We start from the raw sequence: 23109 nt of genomic DNA on the forward strand, positions 1-23109 counted from the left end.
AAATTTAAAAATTGTTTTCTGATCCAAAATTTTGAAATAAATATTGAAAACCTTGTTACCAATCATTCCAAAAATTGTGTTCCAATCCAAATTTTTTGAAATAAATATAGATTAACCCATGCTAATTTTTGGCGTGTGAAATTCCTTTTGTACCCTTCTCTAATGAAAGTAGGGTTCAGGGTTTAGGATGTTCTATGGGGTGCTTATTGACCCGTTTAATAAACGGGTTGCATTATGCTGGAGGTCTCTGACCCGTTTTTAAAAAATGGGTTTTGCATTCAATTGGAATGAAGATTTCTTGATCCATTTTTACTTCCGATCCACGACCCAAACCCGACACGACCCGTCGTCACCCCATCGCTTTGCTCTCATTCAGGGCTGGTTTGGTATTGCTGTGCTTTGAAAAAAAGCTGCTTCTGATGTGTTGTGAGAATAAGCAGCTGTGAAATAAAGCAGCAAAGTGTTTGGTAAATTTTTTTGTAAAAGTGCTTTTGAAAAAAAAAAGCTGTATTATAGTGTTTGGTAAACTTTTATGTAAAACAGATGTGAAAAAAAACCAGTTTTTCAAAGCTGGGTTTTGCAGCTTCTTGTTTTTGGCTTTTTTTCACCCAAAACTGTGAAAAAAAGCTGAAGCTGAATGTTTTCCAAACACAAAAACAGCTCCCAGCTTTTTTTTATACCAACTTTTTTCAGAATCACCTCAGTACCAAACCAGACCTCGGAGCCTCCCTCTCCAGCAGCTCTTCGTTGTTCAAATTCCACTCACCGCAAAAAGGACAAGGGCACTCAGTTTTGCAGACAAGGACAAGGACTTTGCTTTGCTGAAAATATTCCCACCCACAAAGTCGAAAGGATATTTTCAGGTATTTTCTCTTTAAAGATCCCATCTTTTTTCGTTCAATCTTTCAGTATTACGTTATATATACATATAATTTGATGGGTTTTAGTTAATTTGCTGAACAAATGAATGAAATGATTGATTGGTTTTGGAAATTTGTACGAAATGATTGGTGGGTTTTGAAATTCTTGATGGAATATGTCGTAGGGTTTATGGGTTTATGGGTTTATGCGTTATATATTGTCAATCCTGGGAGGAGAAAGAACCCGGCAGCGTCGCCAAGCTTTGCTCCTGGCCGGCGTAAGTAATGAACTCCTTGAACAGCTAGTCGATGAAGATACTGTTAATACAAACAAAACTACTAGAGAAGCCTCTGAACAAGAACCAATTCCTATAAGATGTCTTAGGAAATAACGCAAACTTCCCACCGAGGAAGAACGAAGAATCTCAGTCTCATATCACAGAGAGCAGCCACAGTTGTTCCGCGGAACAAGTAATGTGAATTAAATCAATCTGATTAAACCTCTGGTTCAATACCATTAGTTATGGATTGAAGAGAACCTCAAGGTTCACTTCTTTGGAATTCATATTTAAACACTTACTTGGTCATGTTTAGGATTTGATAGCTTTTATTTTTTGCCTTCGTTTTCAGTGGGAATAGCTGCGGTTCACGTTTTCTTTCTGCAACAATGGATTCTTTTTAGGTTGTTCATTATTTTCCTTCCACCATTTGTGTGGCTTTTCCTTTGATTCGAGTATGTTAATGACTTTACCAATTTTCAGACCGCTAGTGGTCTGCCTCTTTGTTTACTTGTGCATTGTTAGAAGTTGTTATTGTGTGGAGTGAAGTTGAGATTCTGAGAGAGATCAGTCATCAGTGCGCTATTTGAGTACTTTTGGGGAATTTACTTCCGAAGATATGAACCAACATCTAGCTAAATGAGTTTATAAGTCTGTTCTATTACTTCCTAAAAGTGTTTCCATGTGTTTTTTTCATTATGATGAACTTATTCTAGATCATATCATAGATGTAAGGTCAGGATTATTGATTGATGAGAAATCAATTGCTGATGATGTTTAGGAGAATTATAAGTTATTTTCATTATCTTGCATGATTTAAAGTCAAACTATCATGCAAGTTGTTATCTATGCTTGCTTTCTCTTTTTTTTTTTTTGCTGTTTTTCTCGTATCGTGTCATTTTTGGCCATTATACAGAGTCACAACCGCTTATCAAAAGCTCACAAACCCCTATTTGTACTCACATCAGTTTTAGAAACACAGCTTAGGGTGAAGGCTGAACAATCATTAATTTTTGGGTGAAGGCTAATGTCCTTTAAGTCTCCCATTTCTAATCTTTTGGTGAAGGCTCAACAATCATGAATTTTCTTATTATTAAAAAATGAAAGGGAGCTGGCAGCTGCTATATGCACTCCAAAACAGTCATCATGCACTCCTCCCTATTGCAAAAAATAAAGACGGAAGGAGGTAGAATGAATCTGTTGGAGTGCTAATAACAATTCCCAAAAGAAATTCAGATATCAAACATTTTCCCACAATTCTGATTGAGCCATAAATGAATATTTCCGCTCATGGTTCTGCTTTTCTCCCTTAATAATGTCAGTTTGATTCTTAATTTCTTCTATATCATTTATAAATTGGTAATCTGTGCATTTGCAGAGAGAGTGAAACAAAACTGAGTAACTGGGAAAAATGTGGAAGCGAGTGGTATCAGCTCCATCAGCGCAGCTCCAAACCCTTGCCTCAACCTCAGGCTCGCATAGATCCTCATGTATCAGACACATCTTTCGACTCCTCATCTTCTCACCATCTTCCTCTTCAATGTTGCCGTATCAGCGTTCCGGTGCTCTCTCCTGCACCCACGCCACCTTTACTTCCTATTCCAGTGCATCTGCATTTGCTATGGGTCATGAACATGAGGAAGTTGAGGCAGAGCATCAGGTTAACAAATTAACTACACTTCTCTTTTTGCAGTTTTAAAGATATCAAATTTTCTTAATTGCGGGCTATATAGTGATTTAATTTCAATTAATGTTTATACAGAGTAGGATCAATACATATAATCAGAGTGGAAGTGATAGTGGGTATTCTGGTCAAAATAGTTGGCAGTTGCAGCAGAAACTAAATGGGTCTTTTGCGGATGGTTCACGGGATCCCAAGCAGAGCTCAAATCAGTACAATCAGAGTTACAGTGGGACTTTCTGGAGAGGCACAGGCAATGAATTTCTAAATGACCCAGTTCAACGAAATGGAAATTTCCGTGGGTATTACGGTTATGAAAATGGAGGGTTGCAAAACACCCCAAACCTGAACGGGAAACAATTAGGAAATGGAAATATACAGAATCCATATGTGTCTCGGCAAGAGGGATCAATAGAAGTTACACAGAACCCCAATGGTTTTGATTCACAAGGCAATTCAGTGTCTCAGGGAAACGCAAATCAGAATTCTATGCAAAGTTATGCACAGTATCAGCAAAACACCAATGGTCATCAGCAGAACCCTAATTATGGACAATATCAACAGAATTCTAGTTATGCATATGGACAATATCAGCAACAACCTAGTTATGCGCAATACCAGCAACAGCCTAGTATTGGGCAATACCAGCAAAGCCCCCGCGTTGGACAATATCAGACAAATTCAGATGCTTTTCAAAATACGATAGTGGATTCTCACGTGGGAAGTGAGTCAAAATCTGAAGGGCAATTGATTGAGGCTTCAGAAAATAGCCCGTCTAGTTCTAGTCTTGAAGAGTTGGATCGTTTTTGCAAGGAGGGGAAAGTTAAGGAGGCTGTGGAGATCTTGGGACTGCTAGAGAAGCAGCATGTTCATGTGGATTTGCATCTCTATTTACAGTTAATGCAGGCATGCGGTGAGGCTAAGGCTCTACAAGAAGCAAAAATTGTTCATGACAACATTACAAGATTATTGCCTCCTCTGAACGTGAGTACGTACAACAGAATCTTGGAGATGTATTCTAAATGTGGTTCTATGGACAACGCATTTTTGGTTTTCAACAAGATGCCTAACCGGAATTTGACATCATGGGACATTATGATAACATGGCTGGCTAAGAATGGTATCGGGGAAGATGCCATCGATCTATTTACCCAATTCAAAAAAGCAGGCTTGAAACCTGATGGCCAATTGTTTATTGGGGTTTTATACGCTTGCAGTGTAGTGGGAGATGTTAATGAAGGATTGCTGCATTTTGAATCAATGAGCAAAGATTATGGTATTGTCCCAAATATGGATCATTATGTGAGTGTAGTAGCTATGCTAGGAAGTACGGGCTATCTGGATGAAGCTTTGGAATTCATTGAAAAGATGCCATTGGAACCTAACGTCGATGTTTGGAAGACCTTGATGAATCACTGCAGAGTTCACGGCCAGTTGGAGCTTGGGGACCGCTGTGCGGAGCTTATTGAGCGGCTAGATCCCTCCTGCTTAGATGAGCAGTCAAAGGCTGGCCTTATTCCTGTAAAAGAATCTGACCTGGTAAAGGAGAAAGAGAACAAAAAATTGGCAGCACAAAATCTTTTAGAAGTCAGGAGCCGAGTCCATGAATATCGAGCAGGTGATAAATCTCATCCTGAGAACGATGAGATTTATGCTCAACTTAGGGGTTTAAGGGAACAAATGAAGGAGGCTGGTTACATTCCGGAGACTAGATTTGTGCTACATGACATAGATCAGGAAGGCAAGGAAGATGCTCTGCTTGCCCATAGTGAGCGACTTGCTCTCGCTCATGGCCTCATCAGCAGCTCAGCTCGTTCAACTATTAGAGTAATCAAGAATCTTCGTGTTTGTGGTGATTGCCATAACGCGTTGAAGATCATTTCGAAAATTGTAGGCCGAAAACTCATCATGCGAGATGCTAAGAGGTTCCACCATTTCGAAGACGGCTTGTGCTCTTGCCGAGATTATTGGTGAACAAATGAGACTAGATTTATTCTATCTCAGGTATTGTTACAAACTGAGTTTTGAGTACTTGAAATGCAGCCATAAACCGCTTCCTATATATGAGACAAGTTTTATCTATCCCATATACAGAACCAAACACAACGCAAAAGTAGTAGAAAGAATATGTCGAAGAAACTCCCATGACGCAACAAACGGAAGCTGCAAACCTTATACAACAACAATAACTAAGCGTTGTCCCACTATGTGGATTCATTTACATAAATCTTAGAACGTCATTACACTCGATTTTGCATCACGTCTTCCGTTAGCTTCAAGTACTTTATATCTTTTCTTGAAGTCTCTTTAAAAGTTTTCCCAAGCCTTCTTCTTTGACCCTTTTTGACTTGATCTTCTGCCGCATCTTCTAACTGAAGTATCTGTAGGCATTCAGTTCACATGTCTTACCAACCTTAACCAATTTTCTCTCATCTTACTTTCAATTGCGATCACTATTACTTTACCTTGGATATCCTTGTTCTTTTATCTTATCATTTCTTGTGTGCCCACACATTCAACAAAGCATTCTCATTCCCACTACACTCATTTTTTGTTTGTGTTGCTTTATGACCGCTAAACCTTCGTGACATAAAGCCTTGCTGGTCTTATAGTCGTCTTATAAAATTTTCTCTTAAGTTTTAATGGCATACGATGATCGCTTTACAAACCGATGTACTATTTCGCTTCATCAATCCAGCTTGAATTTTATAGTTGAGATCTCCATCTAAGTCTTTGTTCTTTTGCAAGATAAATCCAAGATGGCGAAAACGTTCACCCTTTGATGCTTCATAATCTCCAATCCTTACTCATATCTCATTTGGACCCCATTTATTACTTCATGAATCAATGCACCCAAAAAAAAAAAAAAAACCTAATTGAAATCCAATTAACAGGGTGTAGATTCCAACAAACAAATACTATTAATGAGTCGAGTTGAGTTGGTATAAAATCACCCGTTAAGAGTCTATTAATGAGTTAGGTTATTATAGGCTCAAACATCAGGCTTTAGAACTTACAAAATGATATGAAAATAGGGATGTGTTATTCACACGCCCTTGATAATTTCTAACTGTTAATATTCTTCAATTGCCAAAAATTAAAAAAGTATGTAAGAAATAAAATAGGGTGTGTGGATATCACTGGACACCCCATGAAAATAATAGGTCAATCCGTAACCATAAGGACAAACCCGACCCGTTCGCAGGTTAGTTGGTTAGCTAGTAGTGTTGGGCCTAAAAGCAGGCAGTCGCTCGGGTCAGCTGCTCTGTCGATCTCTTCTACTTCGTCTTCCCTTTCTCTCTGCATTCACGAGACCACGATGTGGAGGAACTCGAAGAGTTTATCTTCCAAGTTCCCGATATCCAACAACCCATTCTACCACCTGTCTTCCGCCTCCCCCACCGCTGCACACGGCGGCGTTCGACCCGCGCTGCTCTCTCACTCCCTCACCCAATCCTACCCCTACTCCCCTTCGCCTTCGCCTTCAGATTCTCTCAAGCTCGGGCTTCACCGAGCCGATGGAGTCGGAGCCCTTCCGGCGGCGGCTGATCTCGCGTCTTTGGCTTCCAGGGCTTCGCACTTGGCCCGCCACTATGGCCGCTGCTATTGGGAGCTCTCCAAAGCTCGCCTCAGGTACTCATTTCCACCATTTCCTCAATCTATTCAATCATTTTTCATCATGTAACAATTAAAAATTGTGTTCTCTGAGATTTATTGATAATTTCGGTGACAGTTGTAGAGAATTTTTTTTGTGATTATTTGATATGTTTAGTCTTATGTTGATTCATTTTATTCTTCTTTAATATGTTTGATTTCTGTTGAAAAACAACATTTAATTTCCATTAAAAACCAATACAATCTTGGGAAGATAACTAGAATAAACATATTGTGACATTTGATTTGCAGAAATTATCATTTTTCGACAACATATTGATCATATATTGGCGACACAAGTCGCACAATGATAATATAATGATGACATAATAAACACTAATCATTTCTGCAAAGAAATGTCAAAATATGTTTATTGTAGCTAATTGCCCCTACAACTGTGCACAAGGTGTCAACTTTAAACAAACTAGGTTGCAGAACCAATAATATATTTTCTTTCGACAACCTGGACCTTAAACCAAAATTAGGGTATCGTAGATGGTATTCAAACATCACCTAAAATCGGCTAGCACACTACAGCCCCACAAAACCTTTTCCTATTCACAACCAGACAATTTCATGCCTCTCAAAAATTAGGGAAACATCCAGCTAGAACTACCCAGCACAATTTCATTGCTACACGATCTCACTCATAGTTTTAGAACCGTAGGACAATGGAGAATCACTGGACCTGCACTTTTAGCCCCACTTTTAACTCATTGTAAACCCGTGTGGAGACAAATGGATGTGTAGTCTTCTCCTTCAAGTCATATCATAGGCAGCTCACCAAGGAAAAACCAAATCAATAAATAGAGATGGATTGTCACATAAACCAAGAAGCTGCCTCACGATTATAATAAACTCCACTTCTAGCATCTCATCTAACATGATATAAAATTATAAATGAATATTTTCCAAAAAAGACAACAAAGAAGTGAGCTACCTCAATTTGCATCATTGGAAAGTATTTATTTTCCACCTCCATCTAAGTTATCACTTAGTATGCCATTTTTTTCAACTCCTGAATTCAGAACTCAGTTTGATTGCTCTTTTAGAAAAGGATGTTTTGACTTTTGATGTTTTGCTTCCACATGTGAAAGAAGTATTTGGTGTATTTTCATTTATGCATTAAACATGTACCTTTTGTGTTCATAGCGGATTGTTTTCTACCTGGGGATTTACAAGTTTTGTCATTCAAACTTACTTTAAGATTTCTTCTTATGTAATTTTCACTTTTACTTCAGCATGTTAGTCGTTGCAACTTCTGGAACTGGCTTTGTTCTTGGAAGTGGCCATGCCATTGATTTTGCTGGACTTTGTTGCACATGTGCTGGTACCATGATGGTTGCAGCATCTGCTAATTCCTTAAATCAGGTTTGCTCTTCAGTAACAGATTTTTCTTTCAACACACACACACACACACACTATACAGAAGTGGAACTAACTGGTCGGTCGGTATGCGAAGAGATGTCACACACACACACACACACACACACACACACACTATACAGAAGTGGAACTAACTGGTCGGTCAGTATGTGAAGAGATGTCTCCCTTGTAACAGGAGTACATACACACAACATATTTTCTTTGTCTATTAAACTTTGATCTAAGATACAAGTAGGAATGAAGCTTAGCATGGAATCCAACTATGAAGGGGACCGATATGAAAATTATGAACAAAATATTTGATGATAATTAGAACCATTTCAAGATTAATGATTTTCTAAAAGTTCATTTTATTTTATTTTGATGGTGCAGTTTCTAATTTTCAATGTTTAGGGCCCATTTATCATTTTTGAGTAGTTAATGGCTCACCATATGCATTACCTGTAGTTTTGCGTATCTAAATTTTACTAGATAAGGTGTTAAATCATTGTAATATTTTGGTTTTAGGTGTTTGAGAAGCAAAATGATGCCAAAATGAACAGAACGAAGAACAGACCACTACCTTCAGGACGCATTACGATCCCTCATGCAGTCACCTGGGCATCCGCTGCTGGTTTAGCTGGAACTGCTTTATTGGCAAGCAAGGTGCCCAAATGAATTCTCACTTCTGTAAATGTTATGTGACATTAAATTTCTGATTTCCATCACCTCAAGTGTTTGATCGGCTGTGAGTTTGGGGACTAATGTTGCCACTCTTATGACAAGGTTGTTGCAGGCTAATATGTTGGCAGCTGGTCTTGGAGCCTCCAATTTAATACTTTATGCGTTTGTGTACACTCCGTTGAAGCAGATTCACCCAGTGAATACGTGGGTTGGTGCTGTTGTTGGGGCTATCCCTCCACTTTTAGGGTAATTGATTCGTGATTTTCTTTGAGATACATGCTATTTTCATTGGACTTATTGGAGTTCCTTTATTTTTTGCTTTGACTATTGAAAAATTATGTTTTCAGCTAACTTATAGTAGCTTAAATGTTAGTTGTTGCAATATATTTTGGCAGCCCAAACCTGATCACGATTTTCTCCAATCCCCATTTAGCTTTAAATAAAAACCAAGTTTGTTTCCCAAAATCTATTGAAAAGTACCCACTGTTGTACTAAATATTTAATACATATAAGTTATAACTGCATATTCCCCCAGTATCTTTTTCTCTCAGTCCTGCCCATGACCTCCCTCTCTGGTCTGAAATTTTTTGTCAATATCTATGAACTTAAGTCGTAGCTTCCACTTGTTCAATAGTAAAATAGATCTCTCTCTCTCTCTCTCTCTCTCTCTCTCTCTCACACACACACACACACACACACACTAAGTGTGTTTCCGTGTGCGTACACCTTGTAGATGGGACCATTTTCAAGTTGATGATTTTGAACGACCTCATCCGGAGGTGGTTCACTTTGCTTCATCATCTGATTGCTATAACACTCCTGTATCCTAGGACTGCACCACAAGGAAAACAGATTGGTTTGTCTTGGCATGCACATGGGAAGATGATTGACCATCACTTGCTACTCTCTGATATCCCATTTTATCTGCCTCAAAAACTTTTAGATATGAAGCTTCTAACACTGCAGCCACACACCCTGTCAATCAACTTTGGTCTTAGGATGTTATTATGGGATAGTCATCACTATATGATTTAACTCTTTTTATATTATTCATCCAAGTATAATTCTTATTTATACTTCTTGAAAAAAGTGGATAAAGATCTAGTTCTCTTTTCTATAATTTTCTCCGTGTTGAATTTCCCCCTTGCAGTTTTCTTATACTCTGTTTTGAACTTCATATGTGTGTCTTTCGGGAAGTTAATGACCTTAGCTTCTCTTGCAGATCTGAACTGATATTCTTGTTTGATCTAATTATGAGTAATGACATAAATAAGTTATTATCAATGACCGACTTTTCCTGCATGCTAGCTCATGATTTCTCTTTTGGGTTTTCAGTTGGGCTGCAGCTTCCGGGCAGGTTTCCCTGAATGCAATGCTACTCCCAGCTGCTCTATACTTTTGGCAAATACCACATTTTATGGCCCTTGCATACTTGTGCCGTGATGACTATGCCGCTGGAGGGTATGGACTTTTGGGTCTTTCATGGTCTTACTTTATCATTTATGTCATCAGTTGAAAAGATTCACATATTGCACTGAGAAATTGTTTCAGAACAGGAGTTTTTATATCCTGCCTTTGCCTTCATGATGTGGGCCTTGTATCTGTTCATGGAAATAATTAATCAACATCCAATGATGCCCTTTGAATTCAAGGCAGAAAGAATTATAGTAGACAGCGTTTTTTTACCTTTTGAGAGCTAGTGGCATGAGCATACTGTTTTTCTATCCAATGTACTAACTCTTTTAAATGATTAGCATGAGATTTAGGAACTTGCCGTCAACTGATTTTCTAGATAGATCGTGTATGGGGTCGGTGGGATCTTTGTATGAGTGATGGTGGTCCATATATTATTGATGCAGTTCACTTGGCTTCTTCCTCTCTAACCCTTTTTCGTTTGTTGCATATTCAGGTTTAGGATGTTCTCCCTTGCTGATGCTTCTGGTCGGAGAACAGCCTCCGTGGCTTTAAGGAATTGCATATACATGATCCCGTTGGGGTTCTTGGCCTATGACTGTAAGTCCAAGACTCACAAACCCTCTTTCTTTTAATAACCGTGTTTCTATTTGTATTTTTGTATTTCTGTTGGTGGTTGTCTTCTTGTAAAGCTCTTTGAGCGCTTTTATTTTTCTTCCCCTCTTTTCTACCAATGTGCGATAAATTTAATTTCTTGGTCATCGTAGTATATCTATAAGCGGTTGATTAATCGGACATGTCATCTTTTGTTACTATGCAACTCTCTTCATCGTAGAATGACTAACTTATTCCTTGCTTGAGATGCAATCTTTGGCCTTTGATCACTAAGCAGGGAAAAATTAATGTTGGGTTCCACCCATTTCATCTGTCTGCAGGGGGTATGACGTCGGGATGGTTTTGTCTTGAATCTACTCTTCTTACTCTCGCGATAGCTGCAACATCATTTTCGTTCTATCGAGACCGTACTAGACATAAAGCAAGGAAGATGTTTCATGCCAGCCTTCTTTATCTTCCTGTATTTATGTCTGGGATTCTGTTTCACCGTATCGTTGATAACCAACAATGCCTTACTGAGGAGAATTTTGAGAGTAGCGTTGAGCTTTCGTTGCCCTCACAAGACGGCAATGTCAATCGGAAGAATAGGTTGAGGAATTCCACAGATGGCACGCAAGTTCGCCCGCCTGTATCATATGCCTCAATTGCACCATTTCCGTTTCTCCCAGTTCCTTCGTATGCCGCTCCGTGATATGTTTCTGGATCCCTAGTTTTGTACAATGAAATGTCGAAAGCTGCCCAATAAAGTATTTTTGTTCGAAGAGCGGTGTCTATATACGCATTTGTTTCGAATTAAATTTCATTTTTCTTTTAGGTTAGCGAACAAGAAGATATACAAATTCTAAAAAAATAAAATTTCGTCATTTGGAATTCCTTAGAAATTTAGTTTGCTAGTCCGAAATAACTGCCCTGCTAGGCCAGCTTAAGTTTTTTGTATGACTTCCGCAAAGCCGAAAAGAGTGATTTAGTACCTGCATCACCGCATGAGCGAGTTGCTCAGCTTTTGGGAGGGTTGTGCGCCCCCTGTTCTATTGAGATAGCTCCTAAACGCCGCGGTTGCTGGTTGAACCACAGGTTTGTGCACTTCTCAGATCATTCGATGGTCGTTAACTAATGAGGCGATTGCCCTACAGTTGTTTTTGTGAAGACAAGTCCAGTCGTCTTTGTGTTCTTAAGCTCGAGTACAGGCGTGCTGTCACCAGAAACTCCGGTGATATGCTGTGTTCGCCTTCCATACCTATCTAAGTCGAAGTTCCCACCTTGGCTTGGTGAATGAACCTTTCCATTTGCATTTCCCGTATCCTGGAAGGCTTCCAAGAACTAACTTGCCATAAGTGTCTCTTCTTCAACGGTCAAACCAGCTGCAACCGGGATCTTTTTGTACTCCGTTATCTCTCATGACTTGTCTAACCTGTGCAGATCCTTCCCATTCCTCCACGTCTGCAAATATGTTAGACAGCTGAACGTAAGCACCCGAGTTCTCAGAATCAAGCTCAATGATTCGCTCTGCCATTCTCTTCCCAAGATCCTTGCGTCCATGAGCTACACAACCTCTTAGGACTGATGACAATATGCTTGCATCTGCCTTAAAAGGCATCACTTCAACGAGATTCATTGCTTCGTCAAGGCAACCAGCGCGAGAGAAAAGATCAATCATGCAAGTGTAGTGTTCGATGCCTGGATCGATATGATAATCCTGTTTCATCTTGTAAAACCATTTCCGTCCATCTTCAACCAACCCACAATGATCACAGGCAGACAAAACCCCTGTAAATGTAATCTCATTGGGTTTCACTCCCAAAAGCCTCATGTCATCGAAAAGAGCTAGCGCTTCAATTCCGTGACCATTTGTAGCGTAACCAATCAACATCGAATTCCAAGCAACTTCGTCGGACTTTGCCATTCTGTCAAACAGTTTTCGCCCACTTTTAAGAAGACCACACTTGCAATACAAATCAACAAGCGAGTTACATACAATTTCATCACAATCGAGCCCAAGGATGGTAGTTCTGGCAAAAACCTGTTCGCCATATTCAAGTGAGGATATATTAGCACATGAACTGAGCACACTAGCAAGGCTAAACTTGTCCATCCTCAAGTCCAGCTTGTTCATCTGCCTGAAAAGATCTAATGCTTCAATCGGACAACCATTTTGACTAAGGCCTACTATCATTGAATTCCAAGATACCAAGCTTTTACTTGGAATTGTGTTGAAAACCTGTACAGCGTCTTCGACTCTCCCACAATTTGAATACACAGTGATCATAGAATTAAGCAATATTGTGTCGAAGGTTTGGAGCTCACTAAACAATCTGCAAGCGTCATTAGGACTTCCGCACTTCGAGTATGCATCAAGAATAGCACTTGCAACGATAACATTCCCGATCAGCCCAACTTTGCAGGCATGCGTGTGCATTTGTTCAGCATGTCTAAGGACGCCTGAGATAGTAATGGCACTCAAAACACTTGCGAGCGTAAATGAATTTCCACGAACGCCATTACTCAGCATTTCATTGAAGATAATTAATGCTCCATTGTCTTCATTATTGTTAACATATCCAGAAATCAATGAATTCCACAACGCAATATCCGGATTGCTTTTTGTATCGAAAACTGTTCTTGCATCATTCATTCTACCGCAATTTCCATAACCTGAAATCAATGCTGAGAGAGAGTAATCATCTGGTTCCTTCATCATGTTTAACATGTGGCCCGCGCTATCCAAATCCCCGCACTTCGCGTAAAAGTTAACCAACGAACTAGCCAAAACAGAGTCAAATTCAACTTCAGCAATGAAAATGCGCGCATGGATTTGCTTGCCCCAACCCAGTGCAAGCAAATCGGCACAAGCTCCAACAACAGTAGCCAACACAAACTTATATTCACTTGACAATTCCAACGCGTCCGAATTCAAATCCTTGAAAAGCCTTAAAGCCTCTCCAGGACAACCATTTTTGGCATATCCATGAATCATAGAATTCCAAATACCCCAATTTCTCCTAGGCATCTCATTGAACAAACCCCGAGCAATCTCTAGCTTACCCGCTTTAGCAAGCCCCGAAACAACCAAGTTCCACGCAAAATCATCCTTATGGGACATGGCATCAAACATCTCCAAAGACTTTTCTTGGTCCCCAGATTTCATATAACCCTCGATCAACGTGTTCCAGGAGAAACAGTTTCTCTGGGGCATTTCGTCGAACAGTTTCCGTGCATCAGCCATGCTTCCGCATTTCACATACATCTGCATCACACGATTTCCGAGCGTGACGGCAGAGTTTAAAACACCCTTTTTGAGGAAGATAAGGTGGAGCTGCTTTCCGATGTGGATTGAATGGTGGGTGCTGCAGGAATGGAGAATTCGAACCAATGCTTGCACGTCAAGGCTCATTCTTTAAATTGTTGAATTGTAATATGCGCGTATTTGCAAGGAATGCAAACAGAGCAGACCTCAGCTTACTCCCGCAGAGCCGGTGCACAGCCCAGCCGAAAAGAGTGCCTAGTTTTAACCCTATTTTCCATCCTTTGGGTTTTACAAAAACTAATGAAAATGATTTGAAAAATTTTGAATTTTAACGATAAGTAGAAAATAAAAGATAAAATGAATAGTACCATGATTGATTTTTTAGTGTAAAAATGTGGTTTTACGTTAAAGTAAATAGTACTGGGAGCTTTTCGTTAAAGTTCCTTGGGTTTTAACTATTTTTAAAATGGGTGAAAGAGTTTCTAGTTTCTTTGCTTTGTTGTCAACGTGGTGCAAATGAGGCTTACATGTTGCTGGAATCATATACATCGAGTATGAAACCAACGAGTACCGGTTAACTAGGGAACCTCGGTAACCCTCTTAACTTGCTTCGACACCCTTACTGAAGCGCACGGATCAATCTCACAACACTTGACTACTCCCATGACTAATGGAAGATTTCTCTCCAATTTGAAGGCCATGCGAAAAGTGGCAACACCACACTAAATGCACTCAATCCCACATTGGCCAAAGTCAAGGAATCTTTTCCAACTTTGCCGGGTAACTTCTACTCCATTCAAAAGGGTAATTGCTATTACTACTTAAACACTATATTACTATTAAACTTGCTCACTTGGCACCCTAAACACACTTTGCTAACTTAAGCATTGGAGGTTCTTAGGCTAGTACTACACTGAAGCCTTTCGATACTTACTCTACCTTCCTTGCAAGTTGCTTTACCCATCTACCCTTGACCGGATGGCTTTGCAAAGGTCCTCACATCGCTCTTTACATTGACCCGAAGTCCATTAGATTTTGTGTATCAACACACTCAAAAGCAATATAAGAGTCTTGTGTTGTCATCAACTTAATAAACGATCAAACAATCAATTTGACTGAAGGCTCAAATTGATAGAATTTCATTGTATTGTGGCTTAAAGTAAGAAAATTGAAGCTGTCATGGTCATTTTAAAAACCATATGAATAGTTTTCATTCTCCTGTCATTGCAGTAATCTAATAGAACTGACCAAATTGGCCGATCCAAACTATAATAGCCGATATGCTTTGGTTTTGACAAAAAAAGAAAAAAAAAAGAAGTTAAACAGCCTAAAATTGGACTAAACCTCAATAAATTCAGTTTGATTACCATTTGGGCTTTTATAAATTGAGCTAAACCGAATCGGACTGACTACTTAAACGTTGAATAAAACAAAACCGGACCAACTACTTATACGTTGAATTTGGTTTGGGTCAAATATACTTTTGAGTAAAATCGAGCTTTATTTTTGTCGCGAAAAAAAAAAGGTTACTGAGTCTCGCCAAAATATAAAAAAAAACATTTTAAAGAAAAGTTTTCAGCATTATTTATCTTAATGAAAAATCATATTTTTACCTTAAAAACTCAATCATAGTACTATTTATTTTACCTTTTATTTTATCATTTTCATTAAAACTCAAACTTTTCAAATTATTTTTATTAGTTTCTTAAAAATAAAAAAATAAAAAAAATAAAAATAAAAAGGGGGTGACTTTGAAGTTAAAATGGCAGCTAGCATTGTCTGAGGGAGGGTCCTCCACAATCCAAAGAATCCAATCCAAGAAAAATGGCAACACCAGTAGCAGCAGCAGGTGATTCTCTGCTTCTCAATCCACGGCCATGGCGTTCCTTCTCCTATCTCCACCAGAACGGCACGTTTCTCACTACTCAGGCCAAGAACAATCAACACAACCAGAAGCAGAAGCAGAAGCTCGCACTCTCTTCCAAAACGACCAGGAGCCGCGTCGTTTCTTCCGCCTTGCCCTTCGACCTCTCCCCTCCTCCCATCGACCACGACCTCATCGTAAGTCGCTCCCCCTCCTCCTCCTAGTCCTAGGTAGGATTTCTACGTTTGTGTTGGGGGAGTTTGGAACAAGAACTTAGGTAAGAAGAAAAATGTTGGAAATTGCAGGACACTGTGGCAACTGCAGGAGCAAAGGTTTCTGATGATGGGATTATCGAAACTTTCGATAACGATGACCAAGCATTGGATGCGGCTGACAATGGTGTCGCGGTGAGTGTTTTTCGCACTATTTTTCAGTTCTTGCACAGTTTTTGAGTTGGATATTTGTGTTTTTGCATGCTTGAGAACTTGGTAATTGATAAAGATGTTGAATTGCAAGATTTATAAGGTTAATTATGGATGGTTTAGTGAGTTTTCGACAATCTGAATTTGTCCTGAGAACTTTTGTTTCCGAATGCGGGCTTGTTCACAAGATTGATGTTCTCAATTTACTGTCTGCTGAATTTTCCTATGACAGAAAAGAAAAAGGCATGGTGTTTGAGTTCTTTGTTACATTCCTTAAGAAAAGCTTCTGCATTACGCTGTATTTTTGACGTGCTTTTCTCATTTAGTACGCTGTCCTTTCCCGATTCTCCGCTCGATATTATGTCTAACTTTGGATCAAAATGCAATTCAAGCTGGTAAATATCTGATTTTAAGGCAGCATTTTCGGATGTGCATGTATATCAATAAAATGTGTACTTGTATATCAACATAGGCTTGCCATGTAAACAGCTGCGAATTTGAACTGGATGACTTAAATCAGTGAGACTAGATGACATAAGATTGGTTCTTACCTGTGTGTAGTTTTCTTTAGGTACTGTACGCTAGTTTCTTCACAAAATTGAAGAAGAGTTTTTTATGTCTGTACTTATTAGAGCATCAATGCTAAGTTTAAACGAGGTTTAGGCGTATCGCTTAATTTTATGAAACTTTTATTCTGATTTTCTTAATTGCATATATTGCCTCAGGTCGTGGACCTCTCACATTTTGGACGGATAAGAGGTATCTTTCCTATTACTTTCCTCAAATATATTAACTGAATTGGAAAATTACCTGTTTGTGTTTTTCTTGAGGCATGAGATTCTGTTTCCTAATAAGGCCACTTTTCACAAGGAATTGGAGATTGCATTACATTTGCTTCCCTACTTTGTCACCAAGCAATTGGTTGGCCTTAGGTTTCCCAATTGGATAAATGACAATCACAAGATGTCACAATGAATACGTTTTAATCACATAAGTGATTATATTATTAGAAAACTGAGAGTTACAGTTGAACAAGACCATAGTCCAAAATAGAGAACCCTCAGAGTACTTCATGCAAATCAGTAAAAAGGACGGTCATAACTGCAGCTATCCAAACAAACGTGACCAAGAACCAGGCAATCCAGTCAGAAAAAATTAAAAAAATTGTTTATGTTGAAATTTAGAAGAAAGGACACTCACATAAAGCATAAGGAACCGATGCCCAAAGTAAGCCAGTTTATCTTTATCCGATAGGTACTAACATTTTATTTTGGAGTAGCTTGGTCCTTCTAGGCAAACATGTTTCTCTCGTGTAGAGCTGTTGAAATAGCTTGGTCCTTGCTCTAAGGCAATAGGTTGCTTGACCAGATGCCCATGCAGCGTGCCAGATACTAAGTCAAGCTCCTTGTGTAGCTAAGTTAAGTTGAGTCGAGCCTCCGTTTATTCATTTTGGTTTATCCTTGTGAGCAATGCATATACAAGAAACACTACTAAAGTGTCAGTGATGCAGGTCTTTTCTAGCACATTAGTATTCTAGGTGCTGTCTTTGGTTATTATGTTTTCACCTGGTCATCCTTGGTATTCAGGTCATAGTCTTTTGCTAAATGTCAGAGACTTAAACTTGTTATGTATTTATTTTTAACTTTGATGAGGTGATCCAACCAAATATATGTCAAGCCGGTAGTATTTGGTGTTGACGGATGCTGTACTGTGTTTTTCCCTTGTGATATGAATTTGGCTGTTCATCATGAAGTTAGTGGAGAGGACCGTATCCAGTTTCTTCACAACCAAACCACTGCCAATGTTGAAAGCCTTCATCAAGGACAGGTAATATTTGGTGGGATGTAATCAGAAGTTGGTTGCATTTGTGCAGTGAACGCAAGTTTCTGTTTGATGCAACTTTTGTATTTATACAGTATACAGGCTTGAGTAATAGGATTTCTGCTTGAAATCCATAGGGATGCGACACTGTTTTTGTTACACCAACAGCCCGGACAATAGATATTGCACATGCATGGATCATGGTAATCTTTTTTTTATTTTTTTAATCGTTTGGTTTCCCCGAATTTTAATTAATCTTCATATTTTTGTCATCAAGGCTGTTATTTATATATGATTTTTTGTGCTCCCAGAAAAATGCAGTACTGTTAGTCGTTTCACCTGTGACTTCCAGAAGTATCTCTGAAATGCTGCAAAAGTATGTGCGTCTTCTTTTAAGTTGCTTGCTATTGTTGTTTTTGGAAATTTTAAAGACGGTGTCTTGTTGCATACCACATCACTACGAAGTTACTAATGTAACTACAATTTTTCAAAAGAAGAGAACTTTAAAAAGAAAGTTTTCAGTAGAACTCACATTAGCTTTTACACTCTTAAAGATGCTCCAATTACACTTGGCTTGAAAATTTTCAGTTAAAATATATCTTTCATAGATACCAGATCATTTGGAGATAGGGGGATGGACAATTTTCTATGCTGGTACAAGTTAGGGATGATCAGGAAGATTTTCAGTTGATATACATTTTATTTTGAACAAGTCCCATGTAATAAATGTCATCACTGTTCTTTGTTATCAATAGGTACATATTCTTTAATGACAAGGTAGAGATTCAAGACATCACTAAGCAAACTTGCTTCTTTGTTTTGGTAGGACCTAAAAGCAACCAAGTAAGGTCTCTTAACTCTTCTTCTATGTGGCAATTTTATTTTGGCCTTTGACATTGCTTTTTAGTATCCTGAAGCTTAATGATGTTATTGGTTTTCTTTTCAACGAGAACAGCTGATGAAGGAGTTAAACCTAGGTGACCTTGTTGAACAACCATATGGCACACATCAGCATTTTAGTGTAAGCGTTAGTTCTGATTTCATCATTTTTTTGGAACAACATGAGAGTTGAAAGTCAATTTATTCTTTTCAAGAGAGCTTATTAAGACATCCGATTACTTTGCAGGGTGACGGGATGCCTATAACTGTGGGAGTGGGAAATGTCATTTCTGAAGAAGGTTTTTCATTTTTGATGTCACCAGCTACCGCTGAATCAGTATGGAAAACTATTCTGTCACAGGGTGCTATCCCGATGGGCTCTAATGCATGGGAAAAACTAAGAATTTTCCAAGGTAGAGAATTCTTGATTTAGATGTTGGTACTTTTAACCCTTTTTACATGAAAAATGCTTGGCTACAAAGTACTAGTGAGGAAGAACATCTTCCTCGCCACTAAGCGGTAACTTCAAAGTTCAAAGTAATGCAACTCTCCACTTTCACAACATTAGTTTAAAAAGTCAACAAATTAAATGTCATCAGAGTTGGACCCACTTCACCAATTCATGTAAAAATTGGTCACATCTCAACCAAATGGAAAAAGTTCTTCCTCACCATGTCCACTAATTTAGTCAATATATATACTGATTATCATATGTTGATTATTATATATTTTGAATTCTTAGTTACCAATTTGATTAACTTTGACAAGTTAGTGTGTACAAAGTCACCTAATATTTAAATTTCAGTGGCAGAACATTTTTCATTTTCTTGTTGCTGTTTGAAACAACTGTAATTTGAAATTCGCTGACTTCACATCAGTAATTTTGTATACAGTGTCACAGTGGACTAAAACATGCTTTTGGTGTTAACATGGAAAAGAAAATTTCTTATTTTATTCCTCATGTTTAATAACAAATAAAGTAATTGTTATGGAATGTGCTGATTAGATGTAGAAGTATGTAATCAAAGGTTTCTTGATAATAGTAGTGAGTATAATCTTTTATAGTTCAGTTTTCTGTGATTTCCCACATGATCATTGGCGCCTGCTAACTTTTGCAGGAAGGCCAGCACCTCAGAAGGAGCTTACCAATGAATATAATGTCTTGGAGGCTGGTCTCTGGAATTCAATCTCTTTAAACAAAGGTATCATACTCTTTACTGGTATACATCTTACAGAAAAATGAAAAAATAGCTGGTCTAATTCTATCTTTTTGCAGGGTGCTACAAAGGACAAGAGACTATAGCTAGACTCATAACATATGATGGAGTCAAGCAACGACTTTGGGGGATTCGTCTAGCAGCGCCGGCAGAGGTTGGCAGCATTCTTACAGTTGGAGGGAAAAAGGTAGTAGTTGTTTAACTCTTAATGTATTGTTAAAACATTGGGAAATAGAAGCTTCGTGTCACTGGTTGCGGGCAGAAAATGAAACACAAGTTTCATGGTTGCATCATAACAGCTTTTGAAATTTTCACAGGTTGGAAAGCTGACAAGTTGCACATCTGGAAAAAAGGAATCTGGATATATTGGTTTAGGTTATATCAAGAGACAATCTGTTTCGGAGGGAGACACCGTAATTGTTGGAGATGCCATTACTGGAACAGTGGTAGAACTACCTTTTCTTGCTGGGCAACGCCCACCATCAAAAAGCGCAAGCTCTTGAGGTGCAATAAACCCTACATTACAAATTTGAAACCCAATTTTTATTTGTGCTTGAGTTTTGTGGTTGTTTACCAAAACAAAACACAATGTGATAAGTAATAGGGAAAATGACAATCCTTTTGACGCTCTCCATCCAAAGGGAATAAATAGCATTAAGTTTAATTTGTGGTATTTTGTGCAAATGGTTGGTTACGTTTACCGTTGATTGGCTAGTGTCCAAGATTTTCAGTGCAGTGACACTCTAATCTAGGTTGTTTTCGTTTTGAACACATTTACTTCATCTTTTGTGCCAGATTCATACAAATTTGAAGTTTTCGCTCTTCATGGCCATCAAACACGCCAGTTATTTATATATAGTATTCTTAATCTGTATCTAACTATATGTTAAATGCTGATTTGAATTATGTTACCTTGCCATATACATATTGATGTACTAATTGTGCGTATATGCATATAACATTTGAATTTAGTTGGAAGATTAGGGTAAAGCATGTGGAGTTTAGGATTTAGCGTGTAGAATTTCTCTATGAAAGATAATTAGTTGCAAGCTTAACCGCATATTGGAAAACATAAGCAAAGGATTAGAAAGATTGCTAAGTTTGACACAAATACATTACACACTATCTGTTGCAAAATTCTCAGTGGAATTTATATGTATATTCATAGTTCCACCGTAGAGCTTTGTACATGGCTAGATACTAGTGTAAGTATTTTTCTTTTCATCCCAATGCTGATTGGTTCCTCTGCTCGTAAGTCAGAAGTGATGGAGAGATATTTGAACTGTTAATCATAAGAACAATCTTGTAGAATTTGAACTGCTTCTGCTAGGTTCTCGTCACTCAACTGTGTTGGAAAATTTACGAGACATGTGATCCGGAGGTCGCCTCTCTTTGTTGGCTCTTTAAGCTTTGGCATTCCTTGTCCTGGAATGACTTTTTCATAGCCATGATTTACTATGTCGTCTAATGAAAGTCTCATTTTGTCTCCTCCTAGCAGAGGAACTGGAAATGAGCAGCCTCCCAGTGCATCTGCCAGAGGGATCTCAACAGCGATTTCCAAATCGTCACGGCCTGATCTTTTAAACAGATTGTGCCTCTTTTCATCTATCAAGAAAACTATGTCGGCTGGGAGGTACCCTGGTTTCTCATCGCCTTTCGCTTCAAATGTAATCTTCGTTCCTTTCCTCCATCCAGGCTGCACGTTTATTTTCAGTGTTTCCTCTTCTTGGACAATAATTCTGTAGATATATCATCACACACATCATTATATACATATATATACACAGACTGCTTAATTATGTAAGAGTTTGCCAGCAACGTTAGTAACAAACCCGGCATTGTTGATTACATCTCTTGTGATCTTGATCTTTTTTACACATCCGTGACACAACTCTTCAAGTGTGAATGCCAGCTTCTTCTCGATCGGAAGAGGTTTCTTTCTTGCAGTTGTTCGAGAGAACACAATGGGGGTTGTGCTCCTCCTGCTCACGCTTCTTGATAAAGACTCCGGTTGATCTGACGTGCCTGATTTACTGGCGTTTGATGATTGAGAGGTTGGTGATGGAGAGACCGGTGATGGAGTGGCGGGTGCTGAAGTGGCGGTGGGTGATGGTAAAGGTATTTCTGTCTCAGATGGGTGCCCCCGGCTCATATTTCTTGATGTAAGGGAAGGAATGTCAATCTCTGAAGTGCTCCTTCGACCCCTATTTCTCGAAATAGAGGCAGAGATTTCGGTCTCAGAGGCATTTCGTCGACTCATAATTCTCGATAATGACGAGGATGTCGGAGAGGTGCTCCGGCTTGCACATCTTGAGAAGCTCATCGGTGTAGGTGTCTTAGATCTTCTACTCGTTGTTCTTGAAAGACTTCGGCGGGAGAGGAAGTTATCATCAACACTTCGTTCGAAACTGCCTACCGGTGTCGTGGGATAACTAATCGTAAAATTTTCGTCCTCCTGCTCCTCGTTTTCAATCGTTATGCAGATCAAGCATAAAATTACATCAGGAACAAGCTAGAAAAATTTCCAAGATCATGATACATGTAAATTTTGATATATAAATCACGGAAAACATGTTATTAAATTTAACAAAACGTAATTACGCATCGATAAATCACGTGTTAGTTGCATGATTAATGATTAGGGATTATGGTTTTGATGAGAGCATATGTTACCTTGGTGATTTCATGATTGTCTGTAAACTTGGATTCTCCATTCTTATTGTTGGGGGCCAATTTCATAACAAAGGATTTGTATCCTTTGCAAATATTCGATATTCCGAGCATGTTGTAGAGATCGGACGTCGACGCTGAACGTGGACGATCCCCCATAAAGGGAAGGGGGAGGAGAGAAGGAGGAGGAGGGCGGAGGAGGGATGTCGATCGATCGATACCGGAAGAGGATGGCTGGGGATTCAAAGATGAAGAAGCGTTTCCTTAGGAGCTTTTGTGAGGCAAAATATTAGTGTTGTTTTTTGGGTGAGATGCGGGGAAAGTGTGTTTGTTATTGTGACATGCATGAAGTCATGTCGTTTTTAATTATTTAATTTTACACTAAAATGTATCTATTTTTAGGTTGTTTCCGAGTAAACCTAACTGTTTTATGTGCTTTCAT

The 23109-nt window shown here is 38.8% G+C and overlaps 5 protein-coding genes across 7 annotated transcripts; 3 read left to right on the plus strand and 2 right to left on the minus strand.

The window, feature by feature from the left end:
* The first annotated feature begins 718 nt into the window (after window positions 1-718).
* Window positions 719-4881, plus strand: LOC103946304 (pentatricopeptide repeat-containing protein At4g32450, mitochondrial). 2 transcript variants are annotated; one of them, XM_009356959.3, is made up of 3 exons: window positions 719-863; window positions 2517-2798; window positions 2901-4881. In XM_009356959.3, exons 2-3 carry the CDS (start codon window positions 2550-2552, stop codon window positions 4791-4793), a joined length of 2142 nt encoding a protein of 713 aa, XP_009355234.2. In that variant the 5' UTR covers window positions 719-863; window positions 2517-2549; the 3' UTR covers window positions 4794-4881. The 2 variants fall into 2 exon arrangements, with proteins under 2 accessions (XP_009355234.2, XP_048437615.1); XM_048581658.1 differs by lacking the exon at window positions 719-863 and adding an exon at window positions 1055-1138.
* A 1165-nt stretch (window positions 4882-6046) lies between these two features.
* LOC103946305 (protoheme IX farnesyltransferase, mitochondrial) lies at window positions 6047-11307 on the plus strand. The gene is made up of 7 exons (XM_009356960.3): window positions 6047-6452; window positions 7715-7844; window positions 8367-8504; window positions 8635-8768; window positions 9858-9983; window positions 10432-10535; window positions 10871-11307. The coding sequence occupies exons 1-7, from the start codon at window positions 6139-6141 to the stop codon at window positions 11239-11241; spliced, it is 1317 nt and encodes a 438-aa protein (XP_009355235.3). The 5' UTR covers window positions 6047-6138; the 3' UTR covers window positions 11242-11307.
* A 144-nt stretch (window positions 11308-11451) lies between these two features.
* LOC103946306 (putative pentatricopeptide repeat-containing protein At1g77010, mitochondrial) lies at window positions 11452-14078 on the minus strand. The gene has a single exon (XM_009356961.3). The coding sequence runs from the start codon at window positions 13939-13941 to the stop codon at window positions 11896-11898; it is 2046 nt and encodes a 681-aa protein (XP_009355236.2). The 5' UTR covers window positions 13942-14078; the 3' UTR covers window positions 11452-11895.
* A 1481-nt stretch (window positions 14079-15559) lies between these two features.
* LOC103946308 (putative transferase At1g60990, chloroplastic) lies at window positions 15560-21845 on the plus strand. 2 transcript variants are annotated; one of them, XM_009356963.3, is made up of 13 exons: window positions 15560-15855; window positions 15964-16065; window positions 16806-16839; window positions 17834-17907; window positions 18039-18104; window positions 18213-18277; window positions 18657-18744; window positions 18857-18922; window positions 19028-19193; window positions 19899-19982; window positions 20057-20184; window positions 20315-20501; window positions 21493-21845. In XM_009356963.3, exons 1-12 carry the CDS (start codon window positions 15619-15621, stop codon window positions 20498-20500), a joined length of 1296 nt encoding a protein of 431 aa, XP_009355238.2. In that variant the 5' UTR covers window positions 15560-15618; the 3' UTR covers window position 20501; window positions 21493-21845. The 2 variants fall into 2 exon arrangements, with proteins under 2 accessions (XP_009355238.2, XP_009355237.2); XM_009356962.3 differs by having other exon boundaries at window positions 15561-15855; window positions 21496-21845.
* Window positions 21079-23100, minus strand: LOC103946451. The gene is made up of 3 exons (XM_048581659.1): window positions 22671-23100; window positions 21830-22452; window positions 21079-21736 (listed from the first exon to the last, which is right to left on the minus strand). Exons 1-3 carry the CDS (start codon window positions 22824-22826, stop codon window positions 21283-21285), a joined length of 1233 nt encoding a protein of 410 aa, XP_048437616.1. The 5' UTR covers window positions 22827-23100; the 3' UTR covers window positions 21079-21282.
* Between the last annotated feature and the right edge of the window lie 9 nt (window positions 23101-23109).

Source organism: the organism of the source record quoted next, unplaced genomic scaffold (genome assembly GCF_019419815.1).
Source record: "Pyrus x bretschneideri cultivar Hongxiangsu unplaced genomic scaffold, Pyrus_bretschneideri_v1 Contig17, whole genome shotgun sequence".
NCBI classification, from domain to species: Eukaryota; Viridiplantae; Streptophyta; class Magnoliopsida; order Rosales; family Rosaceae; genus Pyrus; species Pyrus x bretschneideri.

Coding starts and splice junctions, on each gene's coding strand:
- LOC103946304 (XM_009356959.3), top strand. CDS start 2,550: ATGTGGAAGCGAGTGGTATCAGCTCCATCAGCGCAGCTCCAAACCCTT. Junction 2,799..2,900: donor AAGTTGAGGCAGAGCATCAG/GTTAACAAATTA, acceptor ATGTTTATACAG/AGTAGGATCAATACATATAA.
- LOC103946305 (XM_009356960.3), top strand. CDS start 6,139: ATGTGGAGGAACTCGAAGAGTTTATCTTCCAAGTTCCCGATATCCAAC. Junction 6,453..7,714: donor CTCTCCAAAGCTCGCCTCAG/GTACTCATTTCC, acceptor CTTTTACTTCAG/CATGTTAGTCGTTGCAACTT. Junction 9,984..10,431: donor GATGACTATGCCGCTGGAGG/GTATGGACTTTT, acceptor TTGCATATTCAG/GTTTAGGATGTTCTCCCTTG.
- LOC103946306 (XM_009356961.3), bottom strand. CDS start 13,941: ATGAGCCTTGACGTGCAAGCATTGGTTCGAATTCTCCATTCCTGCAGC.
- LOC103946308 (XM_009356963.3), top strand. CDS start 15,619: ATGGCAACACCAGTAGCAGCAGCAGGTGATTCTCTGCTTCTCAATCCA. Junction 15,856..15,963: donor CCATCGACCACGACCTCATC/GTAAGTCGCTCC, acceptor TGGAAATTGCAG/GACACTGTGGCAACTGCAGG. Junction 19,194..19,898: donor AAAACTAAGAATTTTCCAAG/GTAGAGAATTCT, acceptor TAACTTTTGCAG/GAAGGCCAGCACCTCAGAAG.
- LOC103946451 (XM_048581659.1), bottom strand. CDS start 22,826: ATGGGGGATCGTCCACGTTCAGCGTCGACGTCCGATCTCTACAACATG. Junction 22,453..22,670: donor ACAATCATGAAATCACCAAG/GTAACATATGCT, acceptor AACGAGGAGCAG/GAGGACGAAAATTTTACGAT. Junction 21,737..21,829: donor GATGTAATCAACAATGCCGG/GTTTGTTACTAA, acceptor ATATATCTACAG/AATTATTGTCCAAGAAGAGG.